At 45.9% G+C, this 22,931-nt stretch overlaps 1 protein-coding gene across 1 annotated transcript in view; it reads right to left on the bottom strand.

Annotated features, from left to right (window-relative positions):
* Window positions 1-22,931, bottom strand: part of CNTNAP2 (contactin associated protein 2) — a 1,656,810-nt gene that overhangs the window by 230,347 nt on the left and 1,403,532 nt on the right. Inside the window, exon 17 of the mRNA XM_052638430.1 lies at window positions 22,608-22,826. Within this exon, the coding sequence (XP_052494390.1) occupies window positions 22,608-22,826 (219 nt within the window). The remainder of the gene's footprint in view (window positions 1-22,607; window positions 22,827-22,931) is intronic.

Here is a 22,931-nt window from a genome sequence, read left to right as displayed (position 1 = left end):
AAGATTAATTATGAAAATGCTGTAACTACTCATAATGAATAATACAGTCATCAAAGGTACAGAAGATTGGGGCAAAATAATCAGGTATTAAATTAAACATAAAAGGTGAAACTAATGATCAGGAGAAATGCTAAAAAACACTGTCCTCAAACTAGGAGCTTAATAGTTTTCTAAGGAGCTAAGTTGGGTTCCAGAGCATCTGTGCCCTGAGAGACAGGTCAGTCACTCGCCATAGAGAGAAACTTCCCCAAAGCTCACACACACAGAATCTAATTTATCCGTTCAATAAGTATTAATTTTATGGCCCCTAAGCCTCGTCTAGATGTTTAGAAGGTACTGTGACACAAAGCACACACAAGTCTTGGCCCTTGCAGAGCTTACATTCTTGCCAAGGGAGAAGGAAATTTAACAAAAAGTTCAGTAAGTTATCCTGTGTTTGAAGTCAGTGTGGGTTAAGTGGGATCTGGAGTGGGGTGGGGAAGACCCCTATTTTATTTATTTGTTTTTACTTTTTGGCTGTGTCATGTGGAATCTTTGTTCCCAGACCAGGGATGGGAGGGATGGAAGGGTGGAGTCTTAACCCCTGGACCACCAAGGAAGTCCCAGGGAGATTTCTGTTTTAAATAGAGCCCTTAGGGCACATCCCACTGAGAAACTGCCAGAAAGAGTATCCAAGGGCAATACCCCTGGGAAGACAGAGGTAAGGGGGCACTTCCCTGCAGGCAGGTGGAGGCTGGTGAGGGCAAGGAGGTGAGACAGGAACTGCCAAGAGAAGCAAAGCCACCAGCTCATCTGTTAAGGCACTGGGAGAAGGAATTCTTTGCTGGTCCCGTGGCTGAGCATCTCCGTCAGTGCAGGGGACATGGGTTCAATTCCTGGTCGGGGAAGATCCCAGAGCCGTGAGGCAACTAAGCCCATGTGCCACAACTGCTGAACCCACACTCTAGAGACCGTGCTTCACAACAAGGGAGGCCACCGCTATGAGAAGCCCGTTACCCACAACGAAGAGTGGCCCCCACTCACTGCAACTAGAGAAGGCCCACATGCAGCAATAAAGACCCAGCACAGCCAAAACAACACATTAAAAAATAAATAAAAAGACAGAGGAGACATACTTGTTGCCCACAGGTTGATACAAATGTAATCACAGCCATACTGTGCGGTGAGGTACAACGTGACACAGGAGGGGCAGCAAACAAGTGAGGAGACCACGGACTGTGCTCTTAGCTCTGCGGCTCCCTGCTTGATCTTCCCAGCTCCTCTTTGAGCCTCAGTCTCCTCATGTATGAAATTGACAAACATGTACACCTTGCATGCATGCTGCATGCTAAGTCGCTTCCGTCAGGTCTGACTGTGCGACCCCCTGGACTGCAGCCTGCCAGGCTCCTCTGTCCATGGCATTCTCCAGGCACAAACACTGGAGTGGGTTGCCATGCCCTCCTCCAGAGGATCTTCCTAATCCAGGGATTGAATACATGTCTCATGTCTCCTGCATTGGCAGGAAGATTCTTTACCACTAGCACCATCTGGGAAGCCAGGGTCATATTAATAACAGTAATAAGGATACCCCCCCTCTGTACTAATGCTCAGTTAATGGTAGATGTTTATTATTATTCCTATTATTCAGTATAGACAAAATTCTGTAGAAGCACAGAGTTGGAAATTAAATATGGCTAAGATCAGTACACAAATCTGATGAGAGGCATCATGAGTGTCTTCAGTTCAGTTGCTCAGTTGTGTCTGACTCTTTGTGACCCCGTGAGCATTTTATCACCCCAGACTTCCTATGTTGAAGCCCCAATGCCCACCACGACTACATTTGGAGGTCGGACCTTTAAAGAGGTAACTAAGAGTAAATGAGGACACAAGGGTGGTCCCTAATCTACTCTGAGGGGTGTCCCTTGTCAGGAGAGGAAGAGGTGCCAGGATGCAGGCACACAGAAAACGGGCGTGTGGGAAGACAGGTGAGCTAGCCAAGGGCTCAGGAGAAACCAGCCCTGCCAGCACCTTGATCTTACACTTCCAGGTTCCAGAACTGTGAGAAATGGATTTCTGCTGTTTAAGCCACAGTCTGCGATATTTTCTCTGGGCAGACTGAGCAGACCAGTACAGTGAGTAAAGGGTTAACTTCAAGCTTGGGCTGGTCCAGGCCTGCCTGAGAGAGTGCCCTTGGAGTCCACTTTCCTATTGTCTAATGGGACTATTTCCTTGGGAGTTTCAGGGTTAGGTGAGTGTTTTTCTGCTCCTGTCTGCTGTGGGGGTCTGTATCTGGACTTGGGGAGCTGTGAGCTGGCATGTGCTCAGTTGTTAAGCCATGTCCCACTCTTTGTGACCCCATGGACTGTAGCCCAGGGCTACATGGGATTTCCAAGGCAAGAGTACTAAAGTGGGTTGCCATTTCCTTCTACAGGGGATCTTCCTGACTTAGGAATTGAACTCGGGTCTCCTGTACTGGCAGGAGGATTCTTTACCACTGTACCACCTGAGATGGCATAGAGGCATTGAGTGCATGACTGGCTGGCGTAAAATACAGGTAAGAAACAGAGCTGAGATTCCTGCATCCAGGTGAGCCACCCAGACCCTGGCTCTCCTCCAGTGCAGTCAGGCCTGGCCGTGCAGGTTAGGGGGGCAAAAGCAGTTGTGTTTGGTGCTTGGACAGGCTGGGCCCCCAGAGTGACTGATGCTGCACCTACCGTGTTTGTTTTCCATGTTAACATTGTCTCTTAGGTCTTGACTGTCAACCTGAACATGGAAAAAAAAAAAAACCCTGTAGTGTCAGTACAGATGTGTTAAGTAAAAACCCAGCTATCTGGTTAAGCTGAGGACCTCAGAATGGCCCAGATTCTTTAGTAGTGGAGGGACTTCAAGGATGTGGGCTTACGTTACTCAGCGTAGAGCTGCGTGATTGACAAGTACTGATCTGGGATGCCTCTGTCAGTTGGATATTGGAGGGCATACATGAACACGTTTATCCACACTCTACAGCGGGGCTTTGGAGGATTGCTTCTTCAGATAATGCTGCCGAGCTCTCATTTGTAACATCATTCAATAGGATGGATCTTTTTAAAGTTCATCATCACTGCATGAATTTCCTATGTCCTCTGAGTGGAGGACATGCAAAATAGGTGAATCCAAAGTATCTAAATGAGAAGAAAACTTCAAAATTGAGATGGAGAAGTTAACCGGGTTTCTGGGAGCAGAGGGCACTCATATGTGTCTGAATGTGAATTGTTCCCTGATGGGGATGGTGCTAAGTGGTCCTAATTCATTCCAGAGGCCATGGTGGCAGGGCAAGCATGCTAAACTATTGGCTATTTAAAAAACGAATATTAATTGAATGCTAGCTTCTCCAGGTACTGTTTCAAACTTTACATTTTTGTGTTCACTCTCAAAGACAATTATCATTTTTATTTTACAGGTAAGGAAACTGAGACCAAGAGAATGGAGTTGCCCAGAGTTACATAGATGTGAGAGATGTGGGTTTGATCTCTGGGTCAAGAAGATCCCCTGGAGGAGGGCATGGCAACCCACTCCAGTATTCTTGCTTGGAAAATCCCCATGGACAGAGGAACCTGGTGGGTTACAATCCATAGAGTTGCAAAGAGTCAGACAGGACTGAATTGACTTAGCATGCATGCAAGCAAACATGGAAGTAAGAAGCCGTAGTTCACCCCTGGGCTTTCTAGCTGTTAAGTCAGCACTCTTTTAAAAATAAATTTTTTAAAAAATTTGAGTATAGTTGATTTACAATGTTGTGTTGGTTTGTGGTGTCCACATGTGTATATGTACAACTGATCCATATACACACCCTTTTGTAGATTCTTTTCCCATGTAGGTCACTACAGAGTATTAAGTAGAGTCCCCTGGGTAAGTCAGCGCTCTTGTGATGCTGTAGCTTGATTTTGGGCTTGCATCATATGAGACTCTTCGCCAGCTTTTTAACAAGTTTCTAGGCATTGCTGTGCTTAGGTATGGGAAATGCTAACAGAATGATTACTATCTGAGATAAATTATCCACCCCTTGGCAGAGTACTGTCCCAGGATGGCTGAAGCTTGAAGGGGAATGTAACACTCAGAGTTCCGAATCAGAAACTTGGACATACGGATGCTCAACCTGGTCTCTAGGCCGCAAAGCGGAGATGCTTGCTTCATGCTATCCTTGAAGTCATATGTATATTTTCTTGTCACATGAAGCAAAAGCTTCATACTTCATTTTCAAAATCAGAGCAGTGATAAGCTCTGGCTCCTGATGGGGGGAAGTTGGTTACTATGCTTGGTCTGACAGTGCTTTTTCAGAGGACCATCACTGCAGCGGGTCTTATGATTCCAAGTCCCTCAAGGAAGGGGGGGCAGACAGAGGGTCTGGTGATAAACCTCCAGATCCCAGAAGGATCTATATTTTAAATTATTAATAGTTACTTCAGTAAACTTCAGTACAAAGCCAAATTTCAAATACACTAGCTTACAACTCTGTCTAAACGTTTTTTTTTACAAATATCTTCCCAGGTGGCACTAGTGATAAAGAACATGCTTGCCAAGGTATGCATTCGATCCCTGGGTCGGGAAGAAAACCTGGCAAAGGGCATGTCAACCCACTCCAGTATTCTTGCCTGGAGAATCTCATGGATAGAGGAGCCTGGTGGGCTACAGTCCATGGGGTCACGAAGAGTCAGATAGGACTGAAGCAATAGCATGCACGTACGCTCATATGATGTGTCCTGCAGGAGAGTTCTGCTCATCTTTGGAGCAAAATTAGCATCTTCTTTCTGTTGGTCTTATGTCCTGTGTTCTCTCTCTCTCTCACATACATAGTCAAGAATCAGAGCTGTTTCATCTGCAGCCAAGAATCAGAGCTGTTAGCTCACTCTCTCTCACTCTCAGGCTCCAAGCAAGCATTTGCAGACCTCAGTTCCAGATACAGGCTGGATTTATGGATCTGGGAGGGATCAGCACAGCTCTCATGACCAACCTCCCAGGCTACATGAGCTCCCAAGATGGGAGACAGCAGAAAAAGATGCCGGGCTTGGGATGGAGTGGGAGGGGAGCTGGGAGCTGGAGAAGCTGAGGACAGAACCACGGGTGTTCTGAGGTCAGGGCTGCCCGGAAGGCGTGCTTATGCATCTCAAATGATACCTGAGGCCAAGGAGAAGAGGGAGATGGGAAAGGCCTATTTGACTGGGTAATTTTTGAGACCTTCCTGTCAATAGCCCATTGGTAAAGAATCCACCTGGTCATTATTAGTGAGGGAACGGGTGGTAAGAGAATGGGTTCAGCAGGTGAAGATCCAGCACTGGCTTAGGGGTTAGCTGCAGCCCATTGTGGGGGAGCCCCTCTGAAGCCGGCTGCAGGGACGTGAGGGAGGCGCGGAGGTGGGGGCAGGAGGGGTGGCACATGGGGGCAGGGGCAGCTCTACATCCCAAGGTGGGTGTTTCCTCCCACCCTCGACTCTGCACGAGAAGCTCAGCTCGGGGCCCATGTGTGTGCTTCTCCCAAGGGCAACAAGAGCAGAGAGTCACTCGGTAATCTCGGCGGGACATATGTGAGCGGACAGGACCCCTGAGGAGGGCAAACACGATGCAGGGTGGACAACTGCACAAGCTGTGTTGGGACAGGCAGCGAACAGAACGCTAACCCAGCAGACGTCATCATCGTTGCACTGACGTTGACATCGTTGCAATGACGTCATCATCATCGCACTGACATCATTGTCATCGCACTGACGTCGTCGTCATCGCACTGAGGTGATGCGGCTGTAAGTGAGCATCAGGATTCCTTCAGGATGGAGGCACGGGTGATGACAGAGGTTCACGAAGGAGAACTGGCTGCGGGTACTGAGAATGAAACACCTGTAACTGTGGAAGATCAGAATAGGCAGAGCAGAACACTTCTGTGGGCTGGGATCCTCGGTCAGACAGTCCTCCTCAAGGTCGACGGTAAAGGATAAGGAGAGTGCAAGAACGGAAGTAAAGTTATGGAGGGTGGATGCGGAAGCGTCACTATTTACTCGACAATAAGCTCAGAGGAAGAGAAAAGAACGACACAAGACGGAACTATGTGAAGAAATAAGGGGCCAGAATTTTCTAGAATAAACTATTAGACTTCAGAATGAAGGAGCCCATGAAGTGATGAACAGAGTAGATAAGAAAAAAATCTCTTCCACCTACACCTACAGCTGTAGTTCTCACTTAACCAGAGGCCCACCACTCCAGTTGTTCATAAAATTAGTCAGAAAGCTTGACAACACAGATGGGAAAAGGCTTACAGGATCATTTTTCACTAACCTCTAAAAGAAATTCAGCATTTGCTTCAGTTAGAAATGTAGGAAAAATCACAGTAGCATTAGCCACTTTTGTATCACTATTTTTAACCAAAACATCATAGATTTTCTATGTTCTAGAGTTTTGGAAATACCATAATCATAAAGACCATGATGAATTTGAAATTATGAGTTATGAGCAATTATAAGACCTGATTCTACGCCCTATTATTTAAAGCACTGGTAATGAGCAAACATATTATTATTGTAAAATGACCGTGCTGTTCTAAATGCTTTGATAAGTGTATTGGTTTCTTTTATGATTCTGTGCCTTTTATTCATATAAAACATTTCCTTGGGAAGAGAGACATAGACAGGACCAAATTGCTCCCAAAGGTTAAGAACTGATGCATTATAATGAAGTTAAGACATAGTAAAGGAAAAGAATGCAACTTACATCTAATTTCTCAGTATCAACACTGCCTTATAAAAGACAATGGGCTACTATTCTCACAGTGTTCATTTAAATAGACACTCACAAGTATATGAGACTCTGAAGGACTTATCTATGAAGTTTTAGAAAAAACTGCTCTTAAGTAAAAAGAAAAATAAATCCAAGAGTAGATAAGTGTGGGAAATAAGAGTAAGTGAAAAGAAAACCACAAATATTAATGTTTTTTCATAAGCAGTTAAAATAAGGATATTCATACGATTCTACAATTAAAACCATAGACAATGTCAACATAGCAAGTAGTGAGGTGGCAAAGGAGGTCAGAGGGTTCTTGGTCTCATTTAGAACAGAGACATCAATTTGGTTTTGTAGATGATAGAGACAAAACATGGACTTCCCTGGTGACTCAGACGGTAAAGCGTCTGCCTACCATGAGGGAGACCTGGGTTCGATCCCTGGGTGGGGAAGATCCCTTGGAGAAGGCAATGGCACCCCACTCCAGTACCCTTGCTTGGAAAATCCCATGGACGGAGGAGCCTGGTTGGCTACGTCCATGGGGTCGCAAAGAGTCGGACAGGACGGAGTGACTTCACTATCTAGAGACAAAACATAAGCGTGAGTCTTAAGAAGTTAGGCAAAGCTGCCAGAGGCGTGAAAGTAGAACATACAACTTTTAAATCAATAGAATAATATTCAGTTCAACCAGTGAAGGGTTTGTTTACCTGATAGCTCAGTTGGTAAAGAATCCAACTTGAAAGAATGCAATGCAGGAGACCTGGGTTTGATCCCTGGGTTGGGAAGATCCCCTGGAGAAGGGAAAGGCTACCCACTCCAGTATTCTGGCCTGGAGAATTTCATGGACTGTATGTCCATGGGGTTGCAAAGAGTCTGACAGGACTGATCGACTTTCACTTCACTAACCGTGAAAGGATTGTGGGGTGGGGGAGCAAACAAAGAAAACATTGTAAATTGAAAACGCAGGGTAAGGTGGCAGAAAGTGTACCCTGATATAACAGTAGTTTCAAAATGAATAAAAGACAGAGATCCTCAAATTAGATTTAGAAAAGATTCAGCATTATACTATCTAAGACACACATTTAAGTAAAAGGATTCCAACACCACATAAAAACACCAGGCAAATATTAACAACAAGAAGAATTGCACAGTAGTTTTAAGAGTAGAAATAAAATTGTGTGATGAAAAACATCAGAAGGAATAAAGATGGAAATTACATACCTGTAAAAGGAACAATAAATCAAAAGGATTATGAACATAATAGTCTCAAAGAATACAGAGCTATTAATACCAATGGTAGTTTGACATTTACACTCAGAATGTGATCAGACAAGCAGTACTTAGAGAAATTAAATATGTACATATCCTACGTCTCAGTAATTCTCCTGGGCATACACAGATGTATTCACATAAGAAAACCTCATATACAGATAACAGGGGGATACACACAAATAGCTTTGCTGAATTGTTATTTGTAGAAGCAAAGAATTCAGCAAACAAATATTCATCACTATGGGATGGAATAAAGAAAGAGTGGATATACACATCGTGAGGCTTCCCTGGTGGCTCAGACAGTAAAGAATCTGCCTGCAATGAGGGAGACCTGGGTTCGATCCCTGGGTTGGGAAGATCCCCTGGAGGAGGGCAACCCACTCCAATATTCTTGCCTGGAGAATTCCACAGGCAGAGGACTCTGGCAGCTACGTTGCAATGAGTTGGACACAACTGAAGTGATTAGCATGCACACGTGCCTTTACGTTAAAATATCTTTTCCAAATTGGACCATTCCAACCGCTATGAGGAGAAGGCAATGGCAACCCACTCCAGTACTCTTGCCTGGAAAATCCCATGGATGGAGGAGCCTGGTAGGCTGTAGTCCATGGGGTCACGAAGCGTCGGACACGACTGAGCGACTTCACTTTCACTTTTCACTTTCATGCACTGGAGAAGGAAATGGCAACCCACTCCAGTGTTCTTGCCTGGAGAATCCCAGGGATGGGGGAGCCTGGTGGGCTGCCATCCATGGGGTCACACAGAGTCAGACACGACTGAAGCAACTTAGCAGCAGCAGCAGCAGCAACCACTATGAGAAAACTGGAATGAAAGACCTCAGAATCCCTGAAGCTTTTGTTCTTGTGGAACATGAGGTGTTTCACATGGAAGGTCAACAGTAGGTTTGGCTGCTTGTTGTTCAGTCACTCAGTCGTGTCTGACTCTTTGCAACGCCACGGGCTGCAGCACTCTAGGCTTCCTTGTCCTTCACTATCTCCTGGAACTCGCTCAAACTCATGTCCATTGAGTTGGTGATGTCATCCAACCATCTCGGTCTCTGTCATCCCCTTCTATCTTTCCCAGCATCAGGGTCTTTTCTAATGAGTCAGCTCTTCACATCAGGTGGCCGAAGTATTGGAGCTTCAGCTTCAGCATCTTTTGGCTGCTTTCTTAGGTTCACCATCTCTCGTTAAAGGGGTTAAAGCTCAGTAGTAGAGCATTTGACTGTAAAATATCTCTCTAAAAGTTTCTAAACATGGAATCTCTGTTGTAGAAAATTAGCTGAGTGCCTACGGAAATAGGTAGGGAGTATATTAAAAGAAGACATCATTTTGCCAACAAAGTTCCAGATAGTCAAAGCTATGGTTTTTCCAGATGTGAGAGTTGAACCATAAAGAAAGCTGAGCACTGAAAAATTGATGCTTTCAAATTGTGGTGCTGAAGAAGACTCTTGAAAGTCCCTTGGACAGCACGGAGATCAAACCAGTCAATCCTAAAGGAAATCAACCCTGAATATTTATTGGAAGGTCTGATGCTGAAGCTGAAACTCCAATACTTTGGCCACCTGATATGAAAAGCCAACTTATTAGAAAAGACCCCGATGCTGGGAAAGATTGAGGGCAGGAAGATAAGAGGATGACAGAGGATGAGATGGTTGGATGGCATCACCGACTCAGTGGACATGAGTTTGAGCAAACTCCAGGAGATAGTGAAGGACAGAAAAGCCTGGCGTGCTGCAGTTCATGGGGTCACAGAGTTGGACACGACTAAGAGACTGAAAAATAAGACCACCTTTCGGAGATTCACAGGAGGTTGAAAGCACACTGTCAATTTGATTATGTTGGAAGCATATGTAAGAAAGGTAAAAATTTTATCTATCATAACTTACTTACTATGTTACAACTCTAATTGTAAAATAGACAGCTGGGATTGCAAAAGTTAATTAGTTTTGACCATTAAAAGACAAAGAGCAGGAAAGCATATGGTGACTGTTAGTGGGGAAGGACCCTCCTTGGCCTGTGAGGTTGGCAGGGAGGGGGTTGTTTTACTAAGAGGAGAGCAGACGCCTCACATGTGACTTCACGGCAGAGCCTGGTGAAGGCAGTCATGTTAGGAAAAGAATAAATGTGCTGACAATGCTTGCGGAGAACAGCTGTGATGGAGTGACATTCCATGGACAGGCTTCTGTATTTTGCTTGCATATTTGCTTTGTAGATAGTTTACTGATTTCATCTAGTGATTTTTTAAAACTAGATTATATCCAGCACATTTTTTTCTTTTATTATTTTATCCACGTCAGTGGTTTCTAATTATGACATCTCTCCTCACCTCTGTTTGGAAGAGAACCAGGAGATCAATTTTAAGAGTAGGGGCAGAAACTATGAGGGTCCCAGATAGCAATCTGAGACCTCGATTTGAGAGAGGGAGACTGAAAACTCTGTTTAGGGCCTAGAATGATCTGAGATGCTATCTTTCATCAAATGAATTTTTCTGTGACTCTTTTTTAGGCTTCAGTCATGCTTGATTTCAGTCTGTGGTACCCAAAGGAAAAGGTATTTCCAACGATGGCAATGTGACCATTAACTCAGCGAAAGTGACAGTCGCTCAGTCGTGTCCAGCTCTTTGCGAGCCCATGGACTGTATAGTCCCTGGAATTCTCCAGGCCAGAATACTGGAATGGGTAACCTTCCCCTTCTCCAGGGGATCTTCCCAACCCGGGAATCGAAACGGGGTCTCCTGCATTGCAGGCGGATTCTTTACCAACTGAGCTATGAGGGAAGCCCATTCACTCAGAGTAGTAACAAAAATATACATTGCTTATTCATTCATGTTATTGTTCCAGCAAATCCACTGCGCAACTACCCCAGTGTTCTTCTAAGTCTCCCTTGTCATGTAGCTTCACTTCTAGGGGAAGGACACAAAAAGAAACAGAACTATCACAAGTTCTAAGGAGAAAGTAAAATGGTAAATGACTGGCTATGTTAGACTGGGTGGTCAGATAACGCCTCCCTGAGGAGGTACAGTGCTGAGACTGAATGACAAGAATGAGCCAGTCTTTAAGATATGGAAGCACCCTAAGTGTCCAACAGCAGATGAATGGATGAAGAAGATATGGTACATGCACACAATGGAATATTACTAAGCCATACGAAGAATGAAATCCTGCATTTTGCAATAAGGTGGATGTACCTGGAGAGTATTGGGCTTAGTGAAATACGTGAGACAGAGAAAGACAAACACTGTATATCGTCACTTACAGTGGAATCTAAAAAATAAATAAATGTCTATAACAATACAGAAACAGATTCAGATACAGAGAGCAAACCAGTAGATACCAGTGGGGAGAGGGGAGGGGCGAGATAGGGGCAGGGGAGTGAAAGACACAAGCTACTATTAATACATGTATAAAATAAGTAGGCAATAAGGATATATTATACAGTACAGGGAAATATAACCATTATTTTTAATAACTTTAAATGGAATATAAGTCATAAAAAACATTGAGACATTATGTTATACACGTGAAACTAATATAAATCAACTGTGTGTGTGTGTGTGTGTGTGTGTGTGTGTATGCTCAGTTGTGTCTGACAGTTTGCGATCCCATGGACTATAGCCTGTCAGGTTCCTCTGTACATGGAATTTTCCAGTCAAAAATACTGGAGTGGGTTGCCACGCCCTCCTCCAGGGGATATTCCTGACCCAGGGACCAAACCTGCATCTCTTGCCATCTCCTGCACTGGCAAGCAGATTCTTTACCAGGTGGGCTACCAGGGAAGTCCCTACTTCAATAAAAAAAAGAAGCCAGCTTTGATGTCTGGGGAGGAGCTTCAGGTAACGGGAGTGTAAATGCTCTAAAGTGGGAATCGGCTGGGTGCGTTCTAGGAGCATACCAAGACTGGAGACCAGTCGGGAGACAGGTTACAATAGTCCAAGAAAGAAACAAGCATGGCTTCTACAAGAGTGGGCCCAGTGGCTGGAGATAGCAGTGGATGCATTTGAGGCACGGTCTACATGGATGCAGTCATAAGACTCACTATTGATGGGTAGTGAAGAGGGAAAAAGGACACCAAGGCTAAAGCCAGATTCTGGGCTCAAGCAGAAACGGGTGGAGCATGATGTCCTTTACTGCGATGGGAAGGCTGGTGGGAAAGCAGGTTTGGGGCAGGCACCAGGAATTCTCCCTGCCATGTTTACTCTGAGATGACACCAGACAAACATCCCCTGTTGCTGACGGGACAGTCCTGTACTTTGATGCAGAGTTTTCGGGAAGAGTGAGGCCTGGAGCTTTTGATTCCAGAGTCACTAAGTCGTATCTGGCTCTTTGCAAACCCATGGACTACAGCACACACAGGCTCCTCTGACCCTCACCATCTCCCAGAGTTTGCCCAAGTTCATGTCCATTGAGTCAGTGATGCCATCCAACCATCTCATCCTTGGTCGTCCCCTTCCCCTCCTGCCTTCAATCTTTCCCAGCACTGGGGTCTTTTCCAATGAGTCCGTTCTTCGCATCAGGTGGCCAAAGTACTGGGAGCTTCAGGTTCCGCATAAGTCCTTCCAATGGAATATTCAGGGTTGATTTCCCTTAGGACTGACTGGTTTGATATGCTTGCAGTCCAGGGGACTCTCAAGAGTCTTCTCCAGCACCACAGTTTGAAAGCATCAGTTCTTCAGTGCTCAGCCTTCTGTAGGATCCAACTCTCACATGCATACATGCCTACTGGAAGAAGCATAGCTTTAACTATACGGACCTCTGTTGGCAAAGTGATGTCTCTGCTTTTTAATATGCTCATTTCAGAGTTACTGGTGCGTAAGTAGTACTGGAGCCATTGGACTAGAAGAGATCACCCAGGGAAACGGATGGCTGGGGAAGAAGCTTCTGTGTCTGATGTGCCAACATTTAGTGAGAGAGAAAGAACTCGTAGGATAGACTTGAGTCCTGGCCAGTGAGGTCGAGGGAAAGCGGGTGCCACGTGCCACAGACTCCAAGAAAAGAATGTATTTCAGGAAGGAGGGCACGCGAGCTGCTCCTGAGAGCCTGGAGGAAGCTGGAAGGTCATGTTCTGGACACAGCTCTAGAGACCTCCGTGTTGACTCTGACCACCTTCGTAAAGGGTTTACCAAAAGAGCTAAAGAGAAAAGCAGCTTACTTCTATATCAGAGAGACTCTCAAGTAAGTCGTCTTGTTCGTCCCCTGCCGCCAGTGCTTCGGCATAAAATTCTCTTGTTCTTCCAAGCCCTTTGTGCGTGTGTCAGATGGTGAGTCCCTGCCTGCCTCGATTTTTGCTTCTGAGATGAATGTGATCCACGGACCACCTGCTGGGGCTGACCCGAGCCCAGTGACTGGAGTCCTGCCTGAATGCCTGGTCGTCTACTACAGGCTCTGTGACTGACAGTTGTATTTCATAGTGGGGTACAGCTATCGTCTGGGGGTACAAGATTTTGGGGGCTGGTTCTCCCAGGCACTGTGGTCAGCCTTGGCTGCAGCTTGAGCTGAAGGCAGTGCTCCAAAGCCATCACACTTTTCCAAATATGTGGTGGGCCAGAGTCGCTCCCCAGATGAGGGACCTGCAGTGGAGATGATCAAGATGGCCTTAACGTTCTCCTCAGCTTGGCTCAACTTCAGACATGTTTCTTCTGACCACAGACTCTCTACTCTCCTATTCTTAGAGCATTTATTCTTTCTCTGCTCCTTTCCTTTGAGATGTGTGTGTGTGCATGCTAAGTTCTTACAGTCGTGTCTGATTCTTTGCAACCCCAGGCACTGCAGCATACCAGGCATCCCTGTCCTATATGATCTCCAGGAGCTTGCTCAAACTCATGTCCATTGAGTTGGTGATGTCATCCAACCATCTCATCCTCTGTCGTTCCCTCTCCTCCTGCCTTCAGTCTTTCCCAGCATCAGGGTCTTTTCCAGCGAGTTGTCTGTTAACATCAGGTGGCCAAAGTATGGTAGCTTCAGCTTCAGCATCAGTCCTGCCAATAAATATTCAGGGTTCATTTCCTTTAGGGTTGACTGGTTTGATCTCCTTGCTGTCCCAGGGACTCTTAAGTCTTCTCCAGAACAATTTGAAAGCACCAATTCTTCAGTGCTCAGCCTTCTTTATGGTTCAACTCTCACATCCACACATGACTACTGGGAAAACCTGGGATCAAATTCCATTTCTTGTCTCTTACCAGCTGCCTGATCTTGGGCTGTTAACTAACCTCTAGCATTAATTTCTTCACTGTGAAAAGAAAACAGTACCTACTTTTAAGGTTCTCATGTGGATTCAGTTCATTTCAGTTTAGTCACTCACTCGTGTCCTATTCTTTGTGACCCCATGAACCACAGCATGCCAGGCCTCCCCTGTCCTTCACCAACTCCCAGAGTCCACCAAAACTCATGTCCATTGAGTCGGTGATGCCATCCAATCTCATCCTCTGTCATCCCCTTCTCCTGCCTCAATCTTTTCCAGCACCAGGGTATTTTCCAATGAGTCAGCTCTTTGCACCAGGTGGCCTAAGTATTGAAGTTTCAGCTTCAACATCAGTCTTTCCAATGAACACCCAGGACTGATCTCCTTTAGGATGGACTGGTTTGATCTCCTTGCAGTCCAAGGGACTCTCAAGAGTCTTCTCCAACACCACAGTTCAAAAGCATACATTCTTTTGCGCTCAGCTTTCTTTATAGTCCAACTCTCACACCCATAAATTACTACTGGAAAAACCATTGCCTTGACTAGATGGACCTTTGTTGACAAAGTAATGTCTCTGATTTTTAATATGCTGTTTAGGTTGGTCATAACTTTCCTTCCAAGGAGTAAGTGTCTTTTAACTTCATGGCTGCAATCACCATCTGCAGTGATTTTGATTGCAGTGATCTGCCCCCCAAAATAAAGTCAGTCACTGTTTCCACTCTTTCCCCATCTACTTGCCATGAAGGGATGGGACCAGATGCCATGGTCTTAGTTTTCTGAATGCTGAGCTTTAAGCCAACATTTTGACTCTCCTCTTTCACTTTCATCAAGAGGCCTTTCAGTTCTTCTTCACTTTCTGCCATAAGGGTGGTGTCATCTGCATATCTGAGGTTATTGATATTTCTCCTGGCAATCTTGATTCCAGCCTGTGCTTCTTCCAGCCCAGTGTTTCTCCTGATGTACTCTGCATATAAGTTAAATAAACAGGGTGACAATATACAGCTTTGCTGCTGCTGCTGCTAAGTCACTTCAGTTGTATCCAACTCTGTGTGACCCCATAGACGGCAGCCCACCAGGCTTCCCCATCCCTGGGATTCTCCAGGCAAGAACACTGGAGTGGGTTGTCATTTCCTTCTCCAATGCATGAAAGTGAAATGTGAAAGTGAAGTCGCTCAGTCGTGTCTGACTCTTCACAACCCCATGGACTGCAGCCTCCCAGGCTCCTCCGTCCATGGGATTTTCCAGGCAAGAGTACTAGAGTGGGGTGCCATTGCCTTCTCCATATACAGCCTTGACATACTCCTTTTCCTATTTGGAACCAGTCTGTTTTTCCATGTCCAGTTCTAACTGTTGCTTCCTGACCTGTATACAGATTTCTCAAGAGGCAGGTCAGGTGGTCTGGTATTCCCATCTCTTTCAGGATTTTCCACAGTTTGTTGTGATCCACACAGTCAGAGGCTTTGGTATAGTTAATAAGGCAGAAATAGATGTTTTTCTGGAACTCTTGCTCTTTTGATGATCCAGCAGATGTTGGCAATTTGTTCTCTGGTTCTTCTGCCTTTTCTAAAACCAGCTTGAACATCTGGAAGTTCACGGTTCACGTATTGCTGAAGTCTGGCTTAGAGAATTTTAAGCATTACTTTACTAGCATGTGAGGTGAGTGAACATTTTTTGGCATTGCCTTTCTTTGGGATTGGAATGAAAACTGACCTTTTCCAGTCCTGTGGCCACTGCTGAGTTTTCCAAGTTTGCTGACATATTGAGTGCAGCACTTTCAGCATCATCTTTCAGGATTTGAAATAGCTCAACTGGAATCCCATGACCTCCACTAGCTTTGTTCATAGTGATGCTTCCTAAGGCCCACTTGACTTCACATTCCAGGATGTCTGGCTCTAGGTGAGTGATCACATCATCGTGATTATCTGGGTCATGAAGATCTTTTTTGTACAGTTCTTCTGTGTATCCTTGCCACCTCTTCTTAATATCTTCTGCTTCTGTTGGGTCCATACAATTTCTGTCCTTTATCGAGCCCATCTTTGCATGAAATGTTCCCTTGGTATCTCTAATTTTCTTGAAGAGATCTCTAGTCTTTCCCATTCTATTGTTTTCCTCTATTTCTTTGCATTGATAGCTGAGGAAAGCTTTCTTATCTCTCTTTGCTGTTCTTTGGAACTCTGTATTCAAATGGGTATATCTTTCCTTTTCTCCTTTGCTTTTCGCTTCTCTTCTTTTCACAGGTATTTGTAAGGCCTCCTCAGAAAGCCATTTGGCCTTTTTGCATTTCTTTTTCTTGGGGATGGTCTTGTCTCCTGTACAACGTCATGAACCTCCATCCATAGTTCATCAGACACTCTATCAGATCTAGTCCCTTAAATCTATTTCACAGTTCCACTGTATAATCATAAGCAATTTGATTTAGGTCATACCTGAATGATCTTGTGGTTTTCCCCACTTTCGTCAATTTAAATCTGAATTTGGCAATAAGGAGTTCATGAACTGAGCCACAGTCAGCTCTCAGTCTTGTTTTTGCTGCCTGTATAGAGCTTCTCCATCTTTGGCTGCAAAGAATATATTCAATCTGATTTTGGCATTGTTGATCTGGTGATGTCCATGTGTAGAGTCTTCTCTTGTGTTGTTGGAAGAGGGTGTTTGCTATGAGCAGTGCGTTCTCCTGGCAAAACTCTATTAGCCTTTGCCCTGCTTCATTCTGTACTCCAAGGCCAAAGTTGCCTGTTACTCCAGGTGTTTCTTGACCTCCTACTTTTGCATTCCAGTCCCGTTTTTTGGGTGTTAGTTCTAAAAGGTGTTGTAGGTTCTTCATAGAACCATTCAACTTAATTGATGTAAATAAAGCATGTCAGCCCTTGGCTTAAGTATCATCTGGGACATCTGTGCCAGTTTGTAAGTTGCTGCTACAGACTCAAATTTGTGGCAAAGGGGAACAACTGACGTATTTCCTGTGCTTTGATTCCTTCAATGAGGATTGGAAATTTTTTATCGTAAAATTTTCAGATACTAAAAAGAGCCATTTTATTCATACAGAGATTTGAGTGCGCTTCATGAAGGGAATTCCATTTTTCTCCCTTGCATACAAATGGTGACTTTCTTTACTGCCTCCATGACCTTGCCAGTTTCAGACGGCATGGGATCATCTACTCGTGAGCCTGAAACGCCGAGGATGTGAGGAGCAGCTGACCGAACCAGCCCCACTGTTGGGTTCAGGGACGTGGGCAGCTGTCCAGGGCTGCTTGCTGAGTGTAGCCCAGAGAATGGTCCTTGCATGCTGGTCCCCTTTGCTTATGAGTCTATCTAACAAACCTCGACTCTGCCATAAACTCAGGAGCTGTCACTCATGAGAAAATTTTCCTGATGGACACACTGTCTGGCAGAGGAAGAGGCGACTGCAGGCCTCCTGCTCCCACGGGCCAGGACATCCTCAAAAAGATGGTGCTTCTCCCATGGAATACCAGCCAGGCCCCTGTGCAGCACAGAGGATCCTGAAGGATGCAGGACTATTTCCCAGCTTCTTTCGGGGTGACATCTTACACAAAAGGTTTGGCCTCCTTTATCTTCCAGAGAGATATCGGAAGAGGTCAGAGTCAAGAGAGCTGGGCCCGAACATCTGTCATGGTTCAGAGTACCTAACAACCATGGACAGAGGAGCCTGGCAGGCTACAGTCCATGGGGTCACAGGAGTCAGACACAACTTAGCAACTAAACCACCACCGCCAACCATCTTGCCCAAGGAGCCCTTAGGAGCTTAACGTCCCCCTGGAGCCTCCAGCTCTCCTGAACGCTGGCCTCCTCCTTAAACCACTGCTGAGCACAGTCCCATGCTCTGGCCCAGGTGGATTTTATTGCACACAAACCTCTGCACCAGCGCTGCCCCACTCCTGGCCCCAAAGAGCCCACTTGCCTGTCCCAGAAGGCTCACGCTGACCCTGCCCCAGGCTGGCCACCGGGCTCCAGGCTGAGGGTCCACCAGACCCCTGTTCCCTCCCAGCCTGGCCGCTGTAGCTTCGGCGGTCAGGACTCTGGACTCACTGGCATGTCTTTCTGCCAACCTGGGCTCAATGCAGCCTGGTGTTGTTTGTACCTAGATAATGACCTTGAGTGTGTCTGCTCTTCTCCACCCACCGGGTAAAATCTGGCCCGTGGCTGCACGGAGGCTGCAGGTCTGAGCCTCTCGTGGTTCACAGGCCTCTGCAGGCCACGCCGGAACGCATCCCAGGCTACTCGCTCATCATGGACCAAAGACACGAGAAAGCTTCCGGTGCTTTTCAGGCAAATCCCAGCAACCGCCCTTCTCTTCCCTGTGTCACTTTTCATTTTAAAGTGGAACCATTACCTTTTCACTAAACCACCATCATAACTGGATTCCTGTAACTTCCAAATGACTTGTGTTAACCAGCTTTGCATGGCAGCTTCTAGTTACCTCTTACCGGCGGGGTGATGAGAACTGTGTTCTCATTTTCTTAGTGACTGTGGAAGAGGAGATGGGAGCCCGACTCTGGCTAACAAAGGCAGAGGGTGGGCGTCCTGGGAGTCCACTTTGGGTCCAAAGCCAAGAATGACCCTGGGTTTGTTTTAGCTGTAAGCTGAGCTTTATGCCTGTCCACCTCGAGAAGTCCTTGGTCAGCTTGGTCACGTCTCCACTGCAGACAGTGTTGCTGGGCAATGTTTGCAGGTGGATGCTCACTCGCCATCTTGGCGAGAAAATTCCTGCACCCTGGCCAGCTGCTCTGTGGCTGCTGTGGCAGGTGAGTGGAGTGGCTGAAGACTGATTTTGGGTATCAAGGGGCATCTAGCCCATGAACTTTCCTTCAGGGCTGGTGGGCTGAAGCGATCCCAGGTGAGTATTTGGGGAAGGAAGAAATAAGCCAGTTGGAAGTGAGTTCTGTAGGAGGGGGTAAACATGACACAGCGGAGGGAGAAAGCTAAGGGAATAAAAGGTCAAGGGAAAGGTGGTGAGACAGCTCCCAGTTCATGAGTGCGGGCTCTGAGCCGGGTACTCTGTGGTGCGCTTAGCATGGACGGGCTCATCTCCATATGATGCGCAGGAGCTGTATTCCCGTCTGATGGAAGAACTGGCTAACTTGTCAGTGGTCTCTAGATGCTAAGTGGCAGAGGTGGGGTGGGCAACTCAGACCTTTTCAGACTACTTCTTAACACATAATCTTAAATAGTTAAAGTTAGAAGAAAGTTTGGAGAGCAACAAATCCAACACCTTGATTAGATGAAAAAGGAGATTTTTATTAGATGAAAAAGAGGAAAAGTGATAACTCTTGTTATTAGAGCTGAACTGAGAACCGCTTCCGGTTATCTGAATCCCTATTGAATAGTCTTCAGGTAACTGGCTCCAGGATTTCATAGCCGTTGAATTTGTTATTTTCTGAAAACAAGCCCCCTCCCATGTACCCTGGGGTGGACTTCTATTGCAGAAGATGTTTTTCATACTGGCTTGAAGAGTGTTTCTCATACCGGCTCAAACAGCTTGTGTCTTGGTGATGAGACTCACGTCCACATCTCAGATAACAGGAAATTAGAAACTGGGGCAGGGGGCCTTTCTCTTTCTCATCAAGTGAAAGGAAGTTGCTAACTTATCACATCAGCCCACGTCTGTGAACCTTTTCTCTCTCCAAGGTCAACAGTGGTTTCATAATTGCTAAACTCAAAGAATATTTTCTTGGCCCTATTTCACGCATGGCACTTGGTATGATTTGTCAGTAATAAGCAAACTGTTGCATGAAAGTCTCTCCTCCTGTGACAGCCCTTCTCCTGACTTTTCCTCACTTGCTCTTTTCATCCCTCTTCATTCTTCCTGAGATGCTGTTTTTCTGTCTGTCCCTTACGTGTAAGTGTTCTGTTGAATTCTGACCTCAGCCCTCTCCTCTGCTCTTTTTATAAGCTGTTTCTGGTCATCTCATTGAAATGAATCAAAATTCTTTCCAAGACCATAATAAATACTCTCCTTTCTCTTCTTCATTTTACAATTTTACTTAGTCTCCAGAAATGTTGGAGACAACTATAGTCAGTAGACAGAAAGAGATAAACGTAAAATTGGACCTCTGCATCCAAAGTTATCTCAGAAAAACGAGGACCTGGGTCAATTAGGGTCACCTGTTATAATGACAACCAAGTGGATCTACCCTGCATGCCTGGGATGAGCAGGGTTTAGCAAGAGACTTATATCTAGGTAATGTGGCCAAGAGGTATTGATAAGGGGAGATCTGCTCACAGTATTCCGCGGGAATTTGTGGACCTGGTATTTAATATTATTAATGCATATATGTGGAATCTGCAGAAAAACAGAGTCACAAACATAGAGAACAGATATACAGACACTAAGCAGGGGAAGGGAGTGGGGTCAGTTGGGAGACCAGGGCTGATAGACAGAGTGGGCTGCCACTTCCTCCTCCAAGAGATCTTCCCGGTCCAGGGATCGCACCCTCATCTCTTGTGTCTCCTGCTAGGCAGGTGGATTCTTTACCACTGGGCCCACATATATACACTACTATGGATAAAATATATATCTAATGAGAACCAACTACACAGCACAGGGGTAAAGGAAAACGGAGGTCCAATCTGTTTGCAGGACAGAATGCATTCCAGCTGTAATAAAAAATGCATTCGAATAGATGGTAGATGTAGACAGATACTGTTTGATTCCGCTTATATGAGGTGTCTAGAACAGTCAAATTCACAGAGTCAGAAAGCATATTGGTAGAATCCAGGGGCTGGGAGTGGGGTAGGGAGAGGGGATGGGGATCACTTTAACAGGCACAGTTTCGGGTTTGGAAGGTAAAGCATTCAGAAGATGGAGGGTGGTGAGAATTGTACAGCAATGTGAATACACTTGGTGCCACCGAACTGTGCAGTTAAATATGGTTAAAATAGGGTGTTTTATATTATGTGACTTTTGCCACAATAAAAAAAAATTTAAATGGCTTGTTTTCAAGTCAGTCTTACTTCCAGAGCTGACTGACAAAGCTCACACTTTTCCAGTTTACCAACATTTCACCAAGGAGTGGACACCTACTTTCACCTCTCTTTTTGTGGCTTCCTAACATTCTTCAAGCATCCCAGCACAATTATGAATGACACTGTGGGGACTCTGACCTCCACTGGGTAAGAGCCCAGGTGGCAGGCCACCTCTGCGTTACTGGGTCTGAGGCCACCATAGCCAAACAACTTGACTAGTGAACAGTCACATACCCAGAGGGGAGGTCTACGGTGGCGTGGCAACTGCGGAGTCCTTCAGACTTGCTTTCTTCACAATCAACAGAGGAAAGTTAGCAAATTGCCTGAAATATTAGTATTCTGGAAAATAAAGTTTAAAATCTCACTAACCATGGACACAGGTATTGCTTGGAAGTAACGTTAAGTTCAGTTAGAAAATGTCAGAAGCAGAGCCCAGACTGTGGGGCTGGAGCCACTTCCTGCAAAGGGTGCTTTGCTTTTCCTCTGGCTGAGTTTCTTCTCAGTACAGATTTCTTTCCTCTGTGCGAAGATGCTACGTAAGGAGAAGGCTCTGTCTCCCTCTGCCTAGAACTTTGAGGCTGGGCAGACAATGGAGCGGATTTCTACTCCTCATTTCAAGCAGACTTGAACTTAGGGAGCCCATTACGTCACTCCTCCCCCTTTGTCCATCCTTCTTTTTACAGTTAGGAGTGCTCTAAATCATTAAGGAATTTGTTGTTGTTGCTGTTCACTTGCTAAGTCATGTCCAAGTCTTTGCGATCCCATGGAAGGCAGCAAACCAGGTCTCCCTGTCCCTCACTATCTCCCGGACTTTGCCCAAGTTCATGTCTATTGAGTCAGTGATGCCATCCAACCATCTCATCCTATGTTGCCCTCTTCTTTTGACTTCAATCTTTCCCGGCTTCAGGGTCTTTTCCAATGAGGTGTCTGTTAGCAGCAGGTGGCCAAAGTATGGGAGCTTCAGCTTTAGTGTCAGTCCTTCCAACAGATATTCAGGGTTGTTTTCCTTTAGGATTGACTGGTTGGATCTCCTTGCAGTCCAAGGGACTCTCCAGAGTCTTCTCCAGCACCGTAATTTGAAAGTATCAGTTCTTCAGCACCCAGCCTTCTTTATGGTCCAACTCTCATATCCATACATGACTATTGGGAAGACCACAGCTTTGACTCTACAGACTGTAAGGACTTCAGTGAAGGTCAAAAACTATAAACCTAAAACTGCACAGATCAGGGGCCTCAGAGAAACCCTAGCCACCCTATCATTGTATAGATGAGGACTGTGACTTCCAGAAAGCAGAGAGTGACATCGATTGAGGCTCCTGCGTCTTCTGCCTTGTCTCCCATCCCGTCTTGGAGGAGACCACAAGAGGCAAAGACACTTTTAGAAAAACCTCTATCAGAACCCCTGTAGGCGGCTTTCCTTTCTGCAAGGTGAACACCATGTCCCATCACTCACCCACAAACAGCTGGCTGTAGAGCTCCAGGCGGGTGTGGCCCTCCGTCGGGGCCTTGCGGACCTGCTGCGGCAGACGGTCCACCTGCAGGCTGGCCTGCTTGACGTTCCTCTCCGCGGTGACCCGGTGCCACTGGTCATCGTTGAGTGGGGTGGGCGACCTCACCACCATCTCCACTGGCCCGTTCCCGACATCAAATGAAAAGGACACTTCCGTGGCAGCTGGAGGAACAGAAAGAGGAGAGCCACATGAGTACTTCCTGCACGCACGTGGGAGTACCAAGTTGCTCAGTCGTGTCCGACTCTCTGCGACCCCAAGCGCTGTAG

This window comes from Budorcas taxicolor, chromosome 4 (genome assembly GCF_023091745.1).
Source record: "Budorcas taxicolor isolate Tak-1 chromosome 4, Takin1.1, whole genome shotgun sequence".
NCBI lineage: Eukaryota > Metazoa > Chordata > Mammalia > Artiodactyla > Bovidae > Budorcas > Budorcas taxicolor.
The sequence above is the reverse complement of the archived record's forward strand: the minus strand, read 5'-3'. Positions and strand labels throughout refer to the sequence as shown.